The sequence below is a fragment of the Muntiacus reevesi genome, chromosome 20 (assembly GCF_963930625.1).
Source record: "Muntiacus reevesi chromosome 20, mMunRee1.1, whole genome shotgun sequence".
Classification (NCBI taxonomy): Eukaryota; Metazoa; Chordata; class Mammalia; order Artiodactyla; family Cervidae; genus Muntiacus; species Muntiacus reevesi.
In genome coordinates this window covers 2,393,970-2,415,276 of record NC_089268.1, presented here as the reverse complement: position 1 = coordinate 2,415,276, position 21,307 = coordinate 2,393,970, and the positions used below count along the sequence as shown (strand labels likewise).

The 21,307-nt window shown below is 40.2% G+C and overlaps 1 protein-coding gene across 1 annotated transcript in view; it reads left to right on the top strand.

Annotated features, from left to right (window-relative positions):
- The window catches only part of LOC136151439 (contactin-associated protein-like 3), a 160,525-nt gene that overhangs the window by 60,062 nt on the left and 79,156 nt on the right, over positions 1-21,307 (top strand). The window contains exons 5-7 of the mRNA XM_065912556.1: positions 485-628; positions 3,835-4,096; positions 14,412-14,558. Of these exons, the coding sequence (XP_065768628.1) occupies positions 485-628; positions 3,835-4,096; positions 14,412-14,558 (553 nt within the window). The remainder of the gene's footprint in view (positions 1-484; positions 629-3,834; positions 4,097-14,411; positions 14,559-21,307) is intronic.

Here is a 21,307-nt window from a genome sequence, read left to right as displayed (position 1 = left end):
TGTCAGCAAACCAGGTTTCAACATTCACTTGGTATGAGTGGCCTCAGCAGCAGGGACCAGTTGGCGATTCTGGTCTTAAATGATATTATTAGTGGCTTTGTAATTCTAATCTGTCAGAGTCGTGGCGAAGAGCAGGATCCCATAGTCTAGTTTATAAAGTAGAATATCCTCACAGTAGGCTGCCTTGTCACACAAATCGAGATTTACTGTGGGCATAAAGATCAATATTCCCCATCAACAAAAATGACAGAACTATATGAATAGCAGCAAATTGTAGGAAGGACATTTAATATATTTATCTCAGTGTAATAAATAAAGCCTTGGTAAATACATATAAAACCTCCTTTTAAATTAGCATGATAATATAAAATAATGCCAAGCAGATTTGAGACAATTACCACTATGCCTGCTAATCATACATGTTTAGGCAGATAATCAGAAAATCATTAAACAATGTTATTTATGTCATTTTTTTCTTTCTAAGATCAGCTTCGGAGGGATTCCTGGACATGGAAAATCAGTGACATTCCCACATAAAAACTTTCATGGCTGCTTTGAAAATCTCTATTATAATGGAGTGGATATCATTGATTTGTCCAAGAAACAGAAGCCACAGGTCCTCATCATGGTAAGAAAACCTATATGCAAGTTCAAGAGAAAAGGGAACTGCAGTTTGATTCATTCAGCTTTAAAATATACCTCTTCTGAAGGCAGGGAAGGTACAAATCATGTGTATAGTTATCCCTAGATATCCTTGGGGAATTGGTTCCAGGACCCCTGAGTTGGAGCAATCCAAGGATGCTCAAGTCCCTTGTATAAAATGGCACAGTATTTGCATATAACCTAGTCATATCCTGCCATATACTTTAAATCAACTCTAGATTATATATAGTACCTAACATGATGTAAATGATATGTAAATAGTTGTAAATACAATGCAATTGTTATGTGATTAGTTGCTGGTGCTGGTCAAGTTCAAGTTTTGCTTTTTGGAACTTTCTGAAATCTTTCTTTCTAAATATTTTCCTGGTTGGTTTGTTGTATATGAGGATGCAGAACCTGGGCATACAGAAAGCCTACTGTACTTTTTTAGTTTATGTGTGGTTTAATTTTTCTGTGTTTGTGGAAATAGGTGAATAGTTCCACAAAAATGTTAAAGTATAATCATATTAAGGCATTTTAATGCAGTGTTTTTCTTTTCAATATGTTTCTTCCTTCTTTCTCCATATTCTCCACATGGCTACAGTCCCTCTGTCAAGCTGGGATGTTACTAAGCTAACATCTGTCCTTCCTTGTTTGGTCCATAGTAATGGAATCCTCTACAGATAGATAGAGTCATACTCACACATCTATTTATGAATCTGTATGCTTCCACATTTGACATTGTTTACCAAAAAATCATTTTATAAAAGTTTTTCTCCATCTAGATTTTTTGATTCAACAATACCTTGTAGGAATTCTTTTCCATTATCAGAAATAGTTCTACATTAGAATGTCTACATCACTCTCCATTAGGAAAACGTACCATTATTTATCTAGTCATTTCCTACTCAGGGCATTTGCTTTATCTAGATTTTTTTTACCACTATAAGCTGACAGTTGCACATGTATGCTCAGTACAGGGCCTTCCCTTTTCATGAGATAAAATTCCAGAAGTAGAATTTCTTGGTCACAAGTTTTATATAGTTTTACATTTTAATAAATGTTGTTGGATTGCTTTCCAAAAAACTATAGAATGACATTTTCCACCAGCAATGTATGTTAGAACCTTCCATCACATCTCAGCCAGCCCTCATATACCCCTGCCAGCTCAAGGAACATGAACTAATATCTCTTTGTTACTTTGTGTTTATGGAACTACTGGTGAATTAAATAATCTTCTCACCTTTTTTTTGTCCATTTGGACTTGTTTTTCTGATCATTGTTCACTCTTATTCTTTTGCCTAATTTTTATTTTATTTCTTTAATTTTTGGTCAATTTACAAGACAGTTTTATATTTGATAGGTGACCCTTTGTTCTTAATATTATATCATTTATATCATATATTATAATATATATTTTGTATATATTATGTGTATTATGTTAATATTATGTATCCACATATAACATATACTCTCAGATCTTTTTGTGAGTCCCTTCTTCCGTCTCACTGCTATGTCTGTTCCTACACCAATAACACACTGATTTGCTTACAGTAACTTCACAGTATGCTTTGCTATCTGGTCAGTTCTGTCTCACTGGTTTTTTATTTGCATTATTATCTTTTGGAGAGGAAGAGTAATGTTTGAGTATGTATTCTGCTATCTGAAATCTATAGAAAAGTTTTTATCTTCAGACAAAATTCTTGTAGAGGGTTTAATTGGAATTATATTGAGCCTGTCCTGTCCAAGCACTATGATTAAAAATAGTCTGTTCCTGGAGCAGTAGACATATTGTGAGGATTAAGAATACCTTTAAAAACAGAATTATATACAAATAAAAACAGCCTGCTAGACAGATCCGATCTCAGGCTGGGTGGTAGCCTTGGGTGATTTGGTTTGTAAGAAGTTCAGAGAAGCGACCAGCCTACCTGTGGCAGGACCAACCTGGCCACATTCTTATCTTCAGACTTGCAAAGCACATGCCCTGCCTATAGTCAGATGTAGCAATCGCCTGAGGGACACACCTACAATCACGTTTGCATAGTCGAGACAGGCACAGGAAAGCTCCTGGAGTCGGTGACCCTTGGTGCTAGCTTCACGATGGGAAAAGCGTCCAGCGCCTCAGGAGAGGCGCCTGTCCCTTATGCTGTGTCCCACGCCTGGCATGCCGCCACTGTTCAGTCACAGCCGAGCCTCTTCACGGCCCCGCGGACTGCAGCACGCCAGGCCTCCCTGTCCTTCACTTTCTCCCACAGTCTGCTCAGATCCATGTCCATTGAGTCTACGGCGCCGTCCAGCCATCTCCCACCCTCTGTCGCCCACTCCTCCTCCTGCCCTCAGCCTCAGGGTCTTTTCCAGTGGGTCAGCTCTTCAATCAGGGGGCCAAAGTACAGGCCTTTCATCATCAGTCCTTCCAATGAATATTCAGGGTTGATTTCCTTTAGGATTGACTGGTTTGATCTCCTTGCTGTCCAAGGGACTTTTTAGCCTTCTCAAGCCCTATTCTAAAGCATCAATTCTTTGGTGCTCAGCCTTCTTTATGGTCCAGCTCTCACATTGGTACATGACTACTGGAAAGACCATAACTTGCACACCCAGTATTAAGTCTGGGAAAGATGTGGCTCAGGATTCCTTTGCAAGTGCATGGTAATGGAGATGGACATTTCCTCAGAGACTCAGAAATAGGTTTGCCCAACTGAACAGCACTTTTTCTTTTCATTTTTATATTTAGTTATTTTTGGTTGCACTGGGCCTTCATTGCCCTTTCATTGCTGTGCATGCACGGGCTTTCTCTAGTTGCGGTGAGTAGTGGCAACTCTCTAATTGCATTGCATGGGCTTCTCATTTTGGTGGTGTCTCTTGTTGCAGAGCGTGGGACCTAGGGCCCACAGATTGCAGTTGGCTTAGTTGCCCCACGGGATGTGGGATCTTAGTTCCTAAGAGTCGAACCCATGTCCCCTGCATTGACAGGCATACTCTTAACTACTGGGCTACCGGGGAAGTCCTTGAACAGTGCTTCAAAGGACCTACAACATAAATCTGGATTTAAGTTTGATGGGGAAGCCTCATTTTAAAAATCATAGATTGCTGAATTGTTGATAAGAGATTCAGCAAGTCTTGGAAAATCTGTTGTCTGTGAAATGGAAGCATTCCGACTGTGTGTTCCTAAAGCCTGTTTCACTGTGTTCACAGGGAAACGTGTCCTTCTCCTGCTCACACACGCAGACTGTCCCCGTGACTTTTCTGAGCTCCAAGAGTCACTTGGTGCTGCCGGGCGCTTCCGGAGAGGACAAAGTGTCTGTGATCTTCCAATTTCGAACATGGAACAGAGCAGGACTGCTGCTGGCCAGTCAGCTTCAGCGTAGCTCAGGAGCTCTCACCCTTGTTCTTAGTGATGGAAAACTCAAGCTGAGTCTCTCCCAGCCGGGACACCCAGCCAGGGACATCACAGCAGGTAACGAACGTCCCCCTGAGATAACGCATGGGTCTTCGTTGTGACTGTATCTTCTTGCATGTAAACCTAAGATGGGTAATCTTTAAAATAAATGAATAGCTGGATACATAAGATATTCGTAATCCTACTAGAGAGAACTAGATTGCTTTTTCTTTTGAAATGGGTAACTCCAGGCTGTTGATGTGTCAGTCAGTGTGACATCGCATAATTATTAAAAAGTTTAAAAATAAATGATCATAAACGTGTGGTTACCAAAGGGGAAAGAGGGAGAGGGATACATTAGGAGTTTGGGATTAACAGATATTCACTACTATTAATAAAAATGGATGACCATCAAAGAGCTACTGTTCCAGCACAGGGAAGTTTACTCAACATTTTGTAATAACCTATGAGGGAAAAGAATATGAAAATGAATATGTATATTTATACATATATAGATATAGACACGTGTGTGTATATGAATCACTTTGCTGCACACTTGAAGTTAACACATTGTAAACCAACTATACTTTAATCAAAAATTAATAAAAGAAAAAAAATATTTAAGTTTGAGTTAGAACCTAGAAGTAAACTTAGTTACTAGAAGGCATTAGACTATTCTAAGGAGTCTTAAGAAAATAGATTTCTTTGAACTGTTTTTTAAACCTATATACACATTGATTTTCAAAATATTATGTTACTTTTCTTTCTTATGTCTGAGCCTTCGCTTCCTTTGTTCCTACTTGTTTTTAGTGAGGCTGCTTCTAAGTGGGTGAATGTTCTATAGTTTTCTGAGAAGAACCTATTTATTTCTCGACTCACTTCTGAGTCGTGTTATTTTTGAACTTTGGGGACTGCTTTACATTTAAAACTGATAAAATTTAAACCTAGGTGGACTCATGGCATGTCATTCTTTGAAGGCTTAATGTGGAAGGCCTGCCTTGTCTGATCTATGGTTATCAGCTTGGGACTGAAAAGCTAGAAATAGAGACTAAATTTTCCTTTCTTTTTATAAATTAAAAATATATATATATATAATGATCAGCATGCAAATAAACTGAGTTGACAGTGTCAGCTCAGATTCAGTCAATTGCTTAAATCTTGGCTCAGCGGTAAACCATCTGCCTGCAATGCAGGAGCCACAGGTGATGTGGGTTCAATTCCTGGGTCAGGAAGATCCCCTGGTGGAGGAAATGACAATCCACTCCAGTATTCTTGCCTGGAAAATCCTACGAACACAGAAGGCTGGCAGGCTTCAGTCCATAGGGTTGCAAAGAGTCAGACATGACTGAAGCAACTTAGCATGCATGCATAATTTACATGCAATATGAACTAAAAGAGATAGTTTTTTAGTGTCGTTCATGTGGGTGCACACTGCCCTTCCCCCAATACACATGTATGTGTCAGGTATTGAATTTTTTGTAAGCTGGCACTGACACAGCACATAAGTATTTTATTGCACCAGTGTTAAAGGTTTTACAGTGTAATGTGCCATTTTTCAGAAGCAAACTGAAGGTAAACTCGTGATGCTTGCTTCTTGCTTTAGCAGCATTTGAAGGGGAATCTTTAATGCAGTTGAAGTAGATGCAAAATTTTTTCACTTTAAATGTTGTATCAAGTACTCAAATGTGTACCAAATTGAAACTTAATTTCATTGAATGATATTGAAAAGGCATCTTGTATCCTATTTCCAGATTGGAGATAATTTTTCCTAATAGTTATCTCATGATAGTTCTAAAGAGCTGGAAAAATGTACCAGAAGTGTAGATTCTGGTGCATGTGTGTTCCTGGGGCAGGGCTAAGGAAGTGGGTCATAGAAACAGAAAAAGTGGGAGCAATAAAGGAAAAGGAAAAAAATGAATGTCTGCATTCACCCTTTATAAGAAAAGACACAAGTCTACCCTTTGCCAAGTTGTGTGTAGTGCTGTGATCATTATCCTCTGTTATTAGAATAAGTTATTTGATTTATGAGGTGGGGTGTGAGAGGACTCCTCTCCCATGCACGTTTCCAGATCTGCCTTTGATAAGCAGCCCACTTGTTCTCATGAAGCCTCAGAGTCTTCATTTTTAAAATGACACTAATAAGTGTTATGGTGAGAATGCAGGTATATATCATATCTAAACCCTTGGCACCAAAGTGTCAATCAGTAATAACACAACAACCATTAGTTATCAATATTTCAACACTAGCACTACAACCATGGCGTCACCCCCAAGATTGAGGCCTTTAGAGGGATTGGAAGGGTGTGGTAGAATTAGCATCATATTTATAATTGCACAAATCAGAAGTCCAAAATCTATTTTCTGGTCTCCATCCATCCTTTGACAAATCATGTTTCCTGGAAAACAGACTGTCCTTTCATCAGAAGTGGGCCAACTTGAAATCACACTGAAGAAAAACAAAGGATGAGATTTATAATGGAGAGGAGACAATGAATATAAATGCCTTCATTTTGTTTTTAAATTTAAATGGCTAATTTTTACTAAGAACAGTCTTGTATCACATAGACGGATGACATCTACAAATTCAAGATATTCTGGAGTGCTTTCTGCAAATTCTCCTGTGAAATACCTCAATATGCTAGATCAGCAGTCCCAGCCTTTTTTTGGCACCAGGGACTGGTTTTGTGGAAGACAGTTTTTCCACAGACATGGTGGGGAGGATGGTTTCAAGATGATTCAAGTGTATTACATTTATTGTGCACTTTATTTCTACTGTTATTACATCAACTCCACCTCAGATCATCAAGTATTAGATCCCAGAGGTTGGGGACCCCTGTGCTAGATAGAGAACGAGAGAGAGACAGAGAGAGAGGGAAGGAAAAGGTGGTTGGGTGAGAGAGAGAAAGGAAATATTTCACAAAATTAAACTAGGTTTTAATGACAGATTTTAAGTGAATATAGTTATTATACTGACAGGTATACGATATAACAATTAAGAGAAACTCCAAGTGATAGGGCTGCAAAGAACATGTAGAGATTTTTTTTTTTTTTTTTTTCTGGTTCATCCTCTTTAGCTCTAAGACTACAGAACTTCTTTCAAAACTTTATTTCAGGTTCAGTTTCATAATATATGTCTAACTTGAATCCTCCATATTCTAGTTTTCAACTTTTCTCATGAATTTTCATGAACAAGTGTTGAATATTTGAAAATGTTTCTGACCTCACCAATAAGAAACAAAAGGCAAGAGTGCAGCATTTTTACTGTCTGCACATGGTGGTCTTAACTAGTGACTTTAAAGCTATCCCCTTCCTGAAAGTGAAAATGTTTTGGGATGTATTATAACTAATATTTAACAGTATGAGAAAAACAAAATTTTAGCTGCTTCATAGCAGGATCTTTGACCTTCTGGGTCATCCTGGAAACATTTCCGGCTCAAGTGAATCTTACATGTGTGCCAAGTCATGCCCGACTCCTTGTGACCCTACGAACTATAGCCCACCAATTCCTCTGGGCTTGGAATTCTCCAGCAACAATACTGGAGTGAGTTGCCATTTCCTTCTCCAGGAAACAGTTGTTTGGAGTGGATTAGATTGGAGTGGATGTTAGAATGGATTTCCATTACTTCCTCTAGGTGATCTTCCTGACCCAGGGATCAAACCCGTGTCACCGAAGTGCCTACATTCCCAGCAGACTATTGCTGAGCCACAGGGGAAGCCCCCAGTAGATTTTGGTGGTGGTAGTTAAGTTCCTAAGTTGTGTCCAACTCTTGCGACCCTATGGACTGTAGCCTGCCAGGCTCCTCTGTCCATGGGATTCTCCAGGTAAGAATAATGGAGTGGTTCCCATTTCCTTCTCCAGGAGATCTTACCCACCCAGAAACTAAATCCAGGTCTCCTGCATTGCAGGCAGATTCTTATCAACTGAGCTATGAGGGATGCCCCAAGTGTATCTTGAGTCCAAGTCGTTAATGAGAGATCCAGCAGGAAGAAGAAGAAGAAAAAAGCTGGTTTGAAGAGCATTTGAAGGACATGGATTTACATGGTCAATGGGTTGTAAATACCAAAATGTAATATGAATTATATAGGACTGGTTAACTTTCTATCAGAAATATGCACTTATTTTGGGGGGTAGACTAAAATCCCCACTATTCTCTAGCATAACTTCTAATTTGTAAGATTAGCTTCTAAATTTACAGAGCTGTGAAGAGTCTGTGCCTTTAACATTCGTAAAATTTGTTAGTTAAACATATGGGTACATACCAGAAGATGTACAGATTGGAGTCATTCAAGCTTACTAGTACGCTCAGTCAGTCAGTCAGATCAGTCCCTCAGCCGTGTCCCACTCTGCAACTCCATGGACTACAGCACGCCAGGCTCTCCTGTCCATCCCCAACTCCTGCAGCCTACTCAAACTCATGTCTCTCCCACTGGTAATGCCATCCAACCATCTCATCCTGTCTTCCCCTTCACCTCCTGCCTTCAACCTTTCCCAGCATCAGGGTCTTTTCAAATGAGTCAGTTCTTTGCTTCAGGTAGTCAAAGTGTTGGAGTTTCAGCTTCAGCATCAGTCCTTCCAATGAATATTCAGGACTGATTTCCTTTAGGATTGAGTGGTTGGAACTCCTCGCAGTCCAAGGGACTCTCAAGAGTCTTCTCCAACACCACAGTTCAAAAGCATCAATTCTTCGGCTCCCAGCTTTCTTTATAGTGCAACTCTCACATCCGTACATGACTGCTGGAAAAATCATAGCTTTGACTAGAAGGACCTTTGTTGGTAAAGTAATGTCTCTGCTTTTTAATATGCTGTCTAGGTTTGTCATAGCTTTTCTTCCAAGGAGAAAACATCTTTTAATTTCATGGCTGCAATCATCATCTGCAGTGATTTGGGAGCCCAAAAAAATAAAGTCTCTCACCGTTTCCATTGTTTCCTCATCTATTTCCCATAAAGTGATGGGACCGGATGCCATGATCTTAGTTTTCTGAATCTTGAGTTTTAAGCCAAGTTTTCCACTCTCTCTTTCACTTTCATCAAGAGGCTCTTTAGTTCTTCGCTTTCTGCCATAAGGGTGGTGTCATCTGCATATCTTAGGTTATTGATATTTCTCCCAGCAATATTGATTCTAGCTTGTGCTTCATCCAGCCTCGCATTTTGCGTGATGTACTCTGCATATACGTTAAATAAGCAGGGTGACAATATACAGCCTTGACATACTCCTTTCCTGATTTGGAACCAGTCTGTTGTTGTTCCATGTCCTGTTTTAACTGTTACTTCCTGACCTGCATACAGGTTTCTCAGGAGGCAGATCAGGTGGTCCGGTATTCCCATCTCTTTAAGAATTTTCCACAATTGTGATTCACACAGTCAAAGGCTTTGGTGTAATCAACAAAGCAAAAGTAGATGTTTTTCTGGAACTCTTTTGCTTTTTCAGTGATCCAGCTGATGTTGGCAATCTGAGCTCTGGTTCCTCTGCCTTTTCTAAATTCAGCTTGAACATCTGGAAGTTCACAGTTCAGGTACTGTTGAAGCCTGGCTTGGATAATTTTGAGCATTACTTTTTTTTCTTCTTCTTCTTTTTTAATCAGTTGGAGGCTAATTACTTTACAATATCATAGTGGTTTTTGCCATACATTGACATGAATCAGCCGTGGATTTACATGTGTTCCCCATCCCGATCCCCCCTCCCACCTCCCATCCCATCCCATACCTCTGGGTCTTCCTAGTTTACCAGGTCTGAGCACTTGTCTCATGCATCCAACCTGGGCTGGCTATCTGTTTGCTGGCATGTGAGATGAGTGCAATTGTGCGGTAGTTTGAGCATTCTTTGGCATTGCCTTTCTTTGGGATTGGAATGAAAACTGACCTTTCCCAGTCCTGTGGCCACTGCTAAATTTTCCAAATTTGCTGGCATATTGAGTGCAGCACTTTCACAGCATCATCTTTCAGGATTTGAAATAGCTCTACTGGGATTCCATCACCTCCACAAGCTTTGTTCATAGTGGTACTTCCTAAGGCCCACTTGACTTCACATTCCAGGATGTCTGGCTCTAGGTGAGTTATCACACCAACATGATTATCTGGGTCATGAAGATCTTTTTTGTACAGTTCTTCTGTGTATTCTTGCCACCTCTTCTTAATATCTTCTGCTTCTTTTAGGTCCATACCATTTCTGTCCATTATTGTGCTCATCTTTGCATAAAATGTTCCCATGGTATCTCTAATTTTCTTGAAGAGATCTCTAGTCTTTCCCTTTCTATTGTTTTCCTCTATATCTTTGCATTAATTGCAGAGGAAGGCTTTCTTATCTCTCCTTGCTCTTCTTTGGAACTCTGCATTCAGATGGGTATATCTTTCCTTTTCTCCTTTGTCTTTAGCTTCTTTTTCTCTTCCTTTGTAAGGCCTTGTATGACAACTATTTTGCCTTTTTGCATTTCTTTTTCTTGAGCATGGCATCAAAAAAGTCAAGCAGTCATCTCACTGTTGCTTTTCCATGAATGAAAGTATTTTTTTTTTGTGACCCCCTTCCCTGTTGACCAAGACAATTTCTAAAGATTCCAATTATTCCTGCCCCCACCCTTTCCATTGAAGCATTCATGTCTGGGGCCTGTTGTGCAAGTTGCACGACCTCCTGTGGAGGGGACAAATCCCTTGCTCTTGGCCAAATAACTCATTTTGGCCACTGGCCCGTGAGCAGAAGGAGCCTGTGCCACATCTGAGAGGAAGCTGCCAACACCATAGCAAGATTCTGCCAAATGCTGTTTTCTCTCTGCAGTGAGGCAAGGGGTAGGGCTGTGTATTAACCTTGGCGCTGCTTGAATGAATGCCTGGAGCACAAAGGAAAGAAAGCCAGATGGCCTAGGGCCAGATCAAGAAACAAACCCTAGTTGTTACTCATTGAAACTTGGCTGTTGTTTATGTCCACAAAGTAAGCTAGTAGAAGCTAACACACACACACTGTGTGGGTGAGTGTGCTGGGACACCTAAGGCTTACTGATGCATTTGCATGATACAGCACTGGGTTTTCATTCAGTAGAAGACCCACAAGTTGGTCTGTAGTACTTGTTAGAGTCATGCACAATTGGTGGGCAGTCAGTGATTCAACTAGTTTATCATTCCAGCTCCATCACTTGAAGAAAATATAGATACTTCATCTCATAGATTCAAGAGACAATGACTGCTTTGAAGGAATTAATAGTAGTTTAAAAAAATGATAGGCTTCCCAGGTGGCTCAGTGGTAAAAAATCCATCTGCCAATGCAGGAGACACTGGTTCAGTCCCTGGGTCAGGAAGATCACCTAGAGTGGGCAATCAACTCTAATATTCTTGCCTGGAAAATCCCATGGACATAGGATCCTGGAAGGCTGCAGTTCATTGGGTCACAAGAGTTGAACACAAACACGACTGAGCATGCATGCATGTCATGTGACTATGGCTGGAATACATTGTATCTTATTTGGAAAGAAAAACAGAAAATGTAAAAATGACATAAAATGAAAAACATAATTCCTGCAACCAAAAATTAAGGTTAATATTTAAGAATATTTCTTGCCACTCTTTACCATCTTTATCCAATGTTTGAATATATACAGATACACTTTAATGTAATGCTTTTATAAACTTTTATTCTATTCTATGAATTTTCATGTTTTATTAATACTTAAATTGTTATTTTTAAAGACTGTCAGTATATTTTTTTAAATAGTCTGCTAAGAATATTATAAGTCAGTTCAGTCGCTCAGTCGTGTCCGACTCTTTGCGACCCCATGAATTGCAGCACGCCAGGCCTCCCTGTCCATCACTAACTCTGAGAGTTTACTCAAACTTATGCCCATCGAGTCGGTGATGCCATTCAGCCATCTCATCCTCTGTCATCCCCTTCTCCTCCTGCCCCCAATCCCTCCCAGCATCAAGGTCTATTCAAATGAGTCAACTCTTTGCATGAGGTGGCCAGAGTATTGGAGTTTCAACTTCAGCATCAGTCCTTTGAATGAACACCCAGGACTGATCTTTAGGATGGACTGGTTGGTTCTCCTTGCAGTCCAAGGGACTCTAAAGAGTCTTCTCCAACACCACAGTTCAAAAGCATCAATTTTTCTGCACTCAGCTTTCTTCACAGTCCAACTTCTCACATCCATACATGACCACTGGAAAAACCATAGCCTTGACCAGACGGACCTTTGTTGGCAAAGTAATGTCTCTGCTTTTTAATATGCTGTCTAGGTTAGTCATAACTTTCCTTCCAAGGAGTAAGTGTCTTTTAATTTCATGGCTGCAATCACCATCTGCAGTGATTTTGGAGCCCCAAAAAGTAAAGTCTGACACTGTTTACACTGTCTCCCCATCTATTTCCCATGAGGTGATGGGACCAGATGCCATGATCTTAGTTTTCTGAATGTTAAGCTTCAAGCCAACTTTTTCACTCTCCTCTTTCACTTTCATCAAGAGGCTTTTCAGTTCCTCTTCACTCTCTGCCATAAGGGTGGTGTCATCTGCATATCTGAGGTTATTGATATTTTTCCCAGCAATCTTGATTCCAGCTTGTGCTTCTTCCAGCCCAGTGTTTCTCATGATGTGCTCTGCATATAAGTTAAATAAGCAGGGTGACAATATACAGCCTCAATGTACTCCTTTTCCTACTTGGAACCAGTCTGTTGTTCCATGTCCAGTTCTAACTGTTGCTTCCTGACCTGCATACAGGTTTCTCAAGAGGCAGATCAGGTGGTCTGGTATTCCCATTTCTTTCAGAACTTTCCACAGTTTATTGTGATCCACACAGTCGAAGGCTTTGGCATAGTCAATAAAGCAGAAAAAAATGTTTTTCTGGAACTCTCTTGCTTTTTTGATGATCCAGAAGATATTGGCAATTTGATCTCTGGTTCCTCTGCCTTTTCTAAATCCAGCTTGAACATCTGGAAGTTCTCGGTTCATGTAGTGCTGGAGCCTGGCTTAGAGAATTTTGAGCATTACTTTACTAGTGTGTGAGATGAGTGCAATTGTGCGGTAGTTTGAGCATTCTTTGGCATTGCCTTTCTTAGGGATTGGAATGAAAATGGACCTTTTCCAGTCCTGTGGCCACTGCAGAGTTTTCCACATTTGCTGGCATATTGAGTGCAGCACTTTCACAGCATCATCTTTCAGGATTTGAAATAGCTCAACTGGAATTCCATCACTTTCACTAGCTTTGTTCATAGTGATGCTTCCTAAGGCCCACTTGACTTCACATTCCAGGATGTCTGGCTCTAGGTGAGTGATCACACCATTGTTATTATCTGGGTCATGAAGATCTTTTTTGTACAGTTCTTCTGTGTATTCTTGCCACCTCTTCTTAATATCTTCTGCTTCAGTTAGATCCATACCATTTCTGTCCTTTATTGAACCCATCTTTGCCTGAAATATTCCCTTGATATCTCTAATTTTCTTGAAGAAATCTCTACTCTTTCCCATTCTGTTTTCCTCTATATCTTTGCATTGATCGCTGAGGAAGGATTTCTTATCTCTCCTGACTATTCTTTGGAACTCTGCATTCAAATGGAAATATCTTTCCTTTTCTCTTTTGCTTTTCGCTTCTCTTCTTTTAGATAATGACAATATATGAAAGTGAGAATAAGTTTTTATTTTTATAACTTGCACCTTTGGAAAATACCTGTAGTTCTCAGCATCACAAACTATTAGTGGGCTAGATGAGGCTAAAATATGTCCGATGCCATGCAATTGGAAATACTTTATGATTTCATGATTGTTCAGGGTCATTCATAGAAATTTTATTCTCTTAAGGCCCTAGGACTGACACAAACCAATACTGTGATTTTCAAAGCAAGATGAGTGACCCACTGTTGTTTCCACTTTACTCTTTCATTCTGATTTCTTTCTTTGCCTCCCCCCCAACTTTTTTGCACCTTTTTGACTAAACTGAGTCATGAGAAAGTGAAGTATATCCCTGGCACTGTGCACAGAGGCCATAGTAATCTTAACTGAACTTAATCGTTTTTGTTATTACATAAACAAATACCAGACAGGCCAGTCCACGACTGATGGATCAAACACAAGGAACCTCTGCAACCACAAAATTTACTCAACAAGGCCCTCTTCCAACTGACATGGGTAGCACCTTCTTCTAGATAAGCATGACCAACATACCATGTAACCTAATTGCCTGCTTAGAAGCCCCCAGGCAAGTCCACATCTGTCCTTCACCTCTCTCTGTCTCTCTGTGTCCCCTGTGGTGCATTCTGCATTGGTCAACCAACTAAGTGACCTAGGTGGGCTTCAGTGAGTCCTTGGTGGTCTGTGGAAGGTGGCCCAAGGTATGCATCATATTGTTTTCAAGTACTGGCTCTGTTGCGGTATTAACAAGGTTTGTAGGGATTTGTTTTAACCCATTTTGTTTACCTCCAGGTGCTGGATTAAATGATGGACAGTGGCATTCTGTGTCCTTATCTGCAAGAGGGAATCACCTGAGTGTGATGGTGGATGGTGAGGCAGCCTCCATGGCTCATTCCTTGCATGGGCAGATTGAGTCGGGCGACACCTACTATTTGGGGGGTAAGTGAAAGGAACTGGGCTGCACTGGCAATCAAACCATCTTTATCTTTTCTGCTCCTGCCTTCTAAGGCAGCTCATATTTTTACATGAAAATTAATAGTGAAGAATGATTTTTCTCTTTTAGTTATAGTCATTGGGAATTTTGAGTGATCAAAGATGATAAATTGTGGTCTAAAAATGAAAGTTGGATAGATGGCTTTGTTTAAAAGTGCACATCATAAGGTTGATTTTAAATTTGGCATTTGTTTTCAACTACGGTTGCACGTTGCAATCACCTGGAAGAATTCAGAATGCTGACGCCTGGTTGCATCCCTGGAAATTCTGATTTAACTGGTTCCGTGCTGTGTGCTTATGCTTAGCTGCTCAGGTGGATTCTTTACCTGCAATGTGGTCTGAGCCACCAGGGAAGCCCAAGAATACTGGAGTGGGTAGCCTATCCCTTCTCCACGGGAGTTTCTTGATCAAGGAATTGAACTGGGGTCTCCTGCATTGCAGGTGAATGCTTTACCAGCTGAGCTACTAGGGAAGCCTGACCTGGACATCAGGTTTTTGAGTACTTTCTGGTGATTCTATGTGAAGATAATACTGAGGGTCATTGATCTCTATTTCTTACCTTGCCTTCAGGAATTTTCCTAATGCCAAATGATGCTTACAATCTTTTCTTCAGCTTTTACGTGGCAGGTTTTTTGCTGCATGTGGGTGTTCTTCTGCCTATTGGCTTCTTTTCTGCCTAGAGCCTGGCTACTCAAAGTGTGGTCCATGGACCAACAGTATCAGCATCACCTGGAAGCGCTTAGAAATGCAGATGCGCCATCCGGACTTCCTGAACCAGAATCTGCATTTCACCAAGATCCCCAGGAGGTCTGCTGCATTTTAAAATTTAAGAAACTTGGACTTCTCTGGTGGTCCAGTGGTTGGGATTCTGCCAATGCAGGGGACATGGGTTTAATCCCTGGAATGGGAAGATTCCACATGCTAAGGCAGCTAAGCCCATGCACCACAACTGCTGAAGCCCAAGGCCTTAGAGCCCATGCACCCCAACCAGAGAAGCCACCCCAATGCAAAGCCCGCACACCACAACTAGAGGGCAGCCCCTGCTCACTGCAACTAGCAAAACCTATATGCTGCAACGAAGACCTAGCACAACCAAAAATAAATGAGTAAATAAATAATTTTTTTAAAAGATGTCTATTCCCACTGCCTAATACAGAAGGGCATCATTATATACAACAGAGGAAGAGATAAATTCAATGACTGTGAATATGTCACGCATGGGTGTTCAGTCGTGTCCTACTCTTTGCGACCTCATGGACCATACCCCCCAGTCTCCTCTGTCCGTGGGATTTCCCAGGCAAGAGTATGGAGTGGGTTGCCATGCCCTCCTCCGGGGGATCTTCCTGACCCAGGGATTGAGTCTGTGTTTCCTGCATCTCCTGCACTGCAGATGGATTGTTTACTGCTGAGCCACAGGAGAAGCCCATTAATATGTCACTCATTGCTTAGTGATGGATTTTACCAGGACATCACCAGTCCATCTCCTCGGGATGTAGTCAGTGGGTGTTTTGCCTGCTTAGTGAACCTTGATTGAGTCCATCCAGGATCTTTTCCAGCAGGGAGGGGAAACTTCTGAGGGTAATAAATCTCCATCCCTGGAGCATTCAAGTGAAAAATCCTCAGCCACTGGAAGCTTAGAACTGTCAATAGTAAGACTTATTTTTAATCTTGGCTTGAAGCCCTCTTTGACATTATTGCTGTTTTGCATTTTATACTTTTCTTTTTCTAAAATAAGTTTGGAATCATGGTGGAGATAGCTTGATAGCCCAACAAGAAAGTATAAAATTCTCCCTTGAGAATTGACAATCAGTACATCAACCATGAATTGGGTTGTTTTATCTTTGAAGTCCCCTAAAGCAAACTTCATGGGGAAAGGTGGAATTGGGCCAGCAGCTTAAAAGTTAGGATTGCTTGCTTTTCTTGTTTGCTAAATGTGATACATTTCTGACCCAGATACTCTTTTAAACCTTTACACTTAAATGATGGGTTTTATAGCTCAGGAGAGGAACAGATTCCTTCAAAACTAAATAAAGAATTTATCCAAGAAGTGTAATTTAAAAGATAAAATATTTTGAAGCACTGAAAGATACAGAAAGAACAATCTGTGTCTACTGTTTAATGACACAAAATAAAATACTTTTAACATTTTGTTTTAAAAAATAAAAGAAAAATACTTTTCAAATCATCTTTCATATTGAACTTACTGCATACTAAGAATGCACAGCTACTTGAGAGTAGATACTTTCCATAAATATTTACACACTGCCGCAACATGAGTCAGTTGTTACTGTGAAATAGATCATATGTACACACTTTAAAAAGACTATAATATTTCATAAAAAGAATATATATGGGTGCATCTTCTTGGCTACATAATTAACCACTACAACACTTGAGGCTTCTGTTGCTCCTCTAGACTTTCATTCCCCTAGTTAAGTATTACCCTGCTTTTTTAAAGCCAGCCTTTGTATATTGCTTTTTTTTATAAACTATCATCTATGTAGGTAACTTTAAACAATAAATTGTCTTGTGTTGCCTTGGTTTTAACTTTTTAAAGAGGATAAACCTGCATTCATTCTTTTGTGACTTGCTTTTTCTGTTGAAATCCAGCCATGTGGCTATGAATCGCTGAATTTAATTAATTTTCATGGATGTGTGGCTTTTTGTTGCATATTGTACCATGTTTTACTTATCCATTTTACCATTTTATGTTGATGGGCATTTTGATTGTGCCCATTTTTATTTTAAAAGTGCTATAAATATCAGTGCAGCTGCTAAGAGACATCTTGCCAGTGATTTTTAAGTTTCTCCTTTTGCATAAACTATCTGACTCCTGATAAGTACAGTTAATTTAGTGAAACAACATTCAGTACATTGGTTTTAGTGGCATGCTCGAGAACCCACAGTTGTCACGTCAGCTGTGCACATACACCTGGCCGTTGGCTTCGTTACTATCTGTTTAAAGGTCCTAGAGAGCTGGAGGAAATGTGATGAAAAAGGTATAATAAGCCTTTCTTATGTAGTTTCATAAAATTGTGTTGATATACAGAGAACTGTCTTGTTAATATGGTTTCCAAGAAGAAACAGTGTCCCTAAGACGAGTGGAATTGCGAAGTTTAAACATCCCACGAGATGGCATAATGACGTTTCTTCATGACAACTTTCCTATTTTTCTAATGTCTGTGTTGGCACTGAGTGGCAAATATAGAACTTGCAATCACAGCACTTTCTTCCTAACTAATGTATAAACTCAGAGTAGCCTCTATAAGCATAGCTGTAAATACCTAGTTGATTCCTACAGAACAGTTTCAGATACTGATTCAAATGAAGTCAGTCAACTGTATATCTTACACCAAGCATAACAGCACAGCATAACAGCATTTTTTCCTAGAGAAAGAATATATACTGCTTTTAAAATTCAAGTAAAGCCTTTGCCAGATTAAAACAAAAAAGTAAAGCCAAAATGGACTAATTTACTGATGTTAAATAAAAAGATAGATACTATTTTTACTCAAGGAAAACCAGGAGAGGCAGGTCTAGGACTAATGAGCGTGGAGTTCTGATTCTCAGTAGATTTATTATATTCACAGTTTTTATGCACATCTAGAACCTTTGCTCATGGTTTCCATATTTTTCTCCATGATATGTTGGACTTTCCAATGCTGTTCTGGGTAAAGTAGAGTAGGTCAGCTACAGCTTGAGCTCTACTCCTGAAAACTTTAATGTCCAAAGAGTAGCCTCTGTCAGTATCTGTTTACTTATCTTCTTGCTCAATGTCTTTCAGTACCAGAATATGTATGATGTTGACAAAGAAGTGAAGTTCATCCAGTCTGTGCTCTGTAGCAATATTGGGACTAATAAAGTCAGTGTTCCTGGGTCATCTAGGTGAAAACCAGTTAATGATATTTGACTTTTCAAGGAAAACAATACTCCCTGTTCTGAAATACTACCTGACCAGGTTTCCTTCCCATTACTGTTTTTCCTGATGGACAGTCAACTACAAGTTTCCAATTATCATTTTTTTTTTTATATGGTCAGTCGAATTTTGTTGGGATGCTTCCCCATGAAAGCAGACTAGTACAGCTTGCTATTACAGTTTTTTCTTTTTTTTTTTCCTAATTGAAGGATAATTGCTTTATAGTATTGTGTCGGTTTCAGCCAAATATCAACATTTTTTGTGTTGTTCATTTGCTAAGTCATGTCCAACTCTTTACGACCTCCTGGACTGCAACATGCTAGGCTTCCTTGTCCTCCATTATCTCCCAGAGCTTGCTCAAACTCATGTCCATTGATTTGGTGATGCCATTCAACCATCCTGTCTTCTATTGTCCCCTTCTCTCCCTGCCCTCAACCTTTTCCTGCATCAGGATCTTTTCTGATCAGTTAACTCTTCGTATCAGGTGGCCAGAATATTGGAACTTCAACGTGAGTCTTTCCAGTAGATATTCAGGGTTGATTTCCTTTAAGATTGACCAGTTTGGTCTCCTGCTATCCACGGGACTCTCAAGAGTCTTCTTCAGCACTACAATTTAAAGGCATCAATTCTTTGGGGCTCAGACTTCTTTATGGTCCAACTCTCACATCCATATATGACTACTGGAAAAATCATAGCTTTGACTATATGGACCTTTGTCAACAAAGTGATGTCTCTGCTTTATAATACACTATATCAGTTTGTCATAGCTTTTCTTCCAAGGAGCAAGCATTTTTTAATTTCATGGCTGCAGTCACTGTCCACAGTGATTTTGGAACCCAAGAAAATAAAATTAATAAAATCTGTCACTGTTTCTATTTTTTCCCCATCTAGTTACCATTAAGTGATGGGACCAGATGCCATGATCTTAGTTTTTGGAATGTTGAGTTTTAGCCAGCTTTCTCACTCTCCCCCTTATAGTTAGGGTGACCATATAATTTCAGGACACTTTAGCATTGAAAGAGCTGATTTCAGTGATTACTGCAGAACGGAAGCCTAAACCACAGCTCTCTGGCCACCTGGAAGTCTCTATTCCATCTTGGCCTGGTGATCTCAGAGCACACTATCTTACAGTAAGAAGGGTTGTCTATAAAATGGCAATATTTCTAAAAGTCCCTTCAGAACTCTGTGATCTAGGTATCACTTTTTAAAGTTTTACACACCCTCCTGGGTGTCTTTTCGGGGCTGTGCTGGGTCTTTGCTGAGGCATTCAGACTTTCTCTAGCTGTGGCACCCAGGCTTAGTTGCCCCGCCGCATGTGGGATCTTAGTTCTCCGGCCAGAGATCGAACCCACACCCCCTGCACTGGAAGGTGAATTTTTAATCACTGGACCACCAGGGAAGTCAGAAAGTATCCCTTTTTCCTTTTTGCCTTTTCTTAGTCTGAGCTTTTTTTGTAATTTTCCTTCAACAGCAGTTTCACTAATGGTCCATTGTATATTGGTGCCTGCTTTTAGGGGTAGTGGAAAGTAAAGCTTTAATAAATTCCCTTCTATTGAATCTTTGTACTGCTCAATAGCATACTTGCATTACAGAGTTGGGGAATATTCAGTTATGTTCAAAATCCCCCAAGCGTCCTTCTGTGAAACGTTAGCAGGCCAGTTAGCCTATGACAAGTCTAATGAAGTCTCATCTGAGGACCCATTCTGGTGTATTGACATAAATGACAATTTATCTGTCATCCTCAGAGGTACTTAAACTCCTGAGTCCCTCCGTCATGATGGATATCTTTCATTAATTTAGCAGTAACTACTCATTGTGCACGTCACTGTCCGTCCCAAATCATGTCATGGATGAATGGCCCGCTAGGGCTTTGGGACAGCCATCTGTACGGAAAGGTGTCTCCTGACCCGAGCTTCTCCCAGGCTGCAGTGCCCTTACTTCTTGACTTTTATATCATACCTGGAGAATAGAGCACTCGTTGGTTTGACCTTTCCTTTTTTGAAGTTTCACTTTCAGAAAGTTTTCCTTGTGACTACTGGATATGTTTTTTCTTTGTCCCAGCAGGTATAGTTAGATACTGCATGTGTTCTGGATGAGTTTGAGGATGGCAATCTGGAGGAAAGGAAGAAAAGAGACAAGGATTAACAGGGATTCCACAAAATTATTTATTGACTTCATGTTTCCTATGTTTTATCCTAATATTCTTAGTTACTAAGTGCAGTAAGGAGAAGCCACCTAGAAGATACAGGGGCTTCCTAGGCGATTTAGCAGTAAAGAGCCTGTCTGCCAGGGCAGGAGCTGTAAGAGACGTGAGTTCGATTCCTGGATCAGGAAGACCCCCTGGAGGAGGGTGTGGCAGCCCACTCCAGTACTCTCGCCTGGAGAACCCCACAGACAGAGGATCCTGGCCGGCCGTGGTCCATGGGGTCGCGGAGCTGGCCGTGACTGAAGCGACTTAGCCCAGCACACCGCAGAGCACAGAGCATGTAAAGGTATCCCAGGTTTCCTCCAAATAGACCCAGGCCTTCAGAGATTCTCTGATACATGAAAGGTGTGTGTTTTCACACAAGACAAGAAAATGGTAAAGGAAAGCTGCAGTGTTAAACAGTTCTTTATGATGTAACATTACAATTGAAATGTCAAAGTCCCTTTGAGGTTAATTTCTGAGGTTTCATTTTGCCTTTAATGGTTTCAACCTGATGCAGTCCTTGGTTTGTTTTGAATTCTGTTTGTCAGAAATACAAACCATTAAAGCCTCAGTCACTGAAAGGAAAGTATA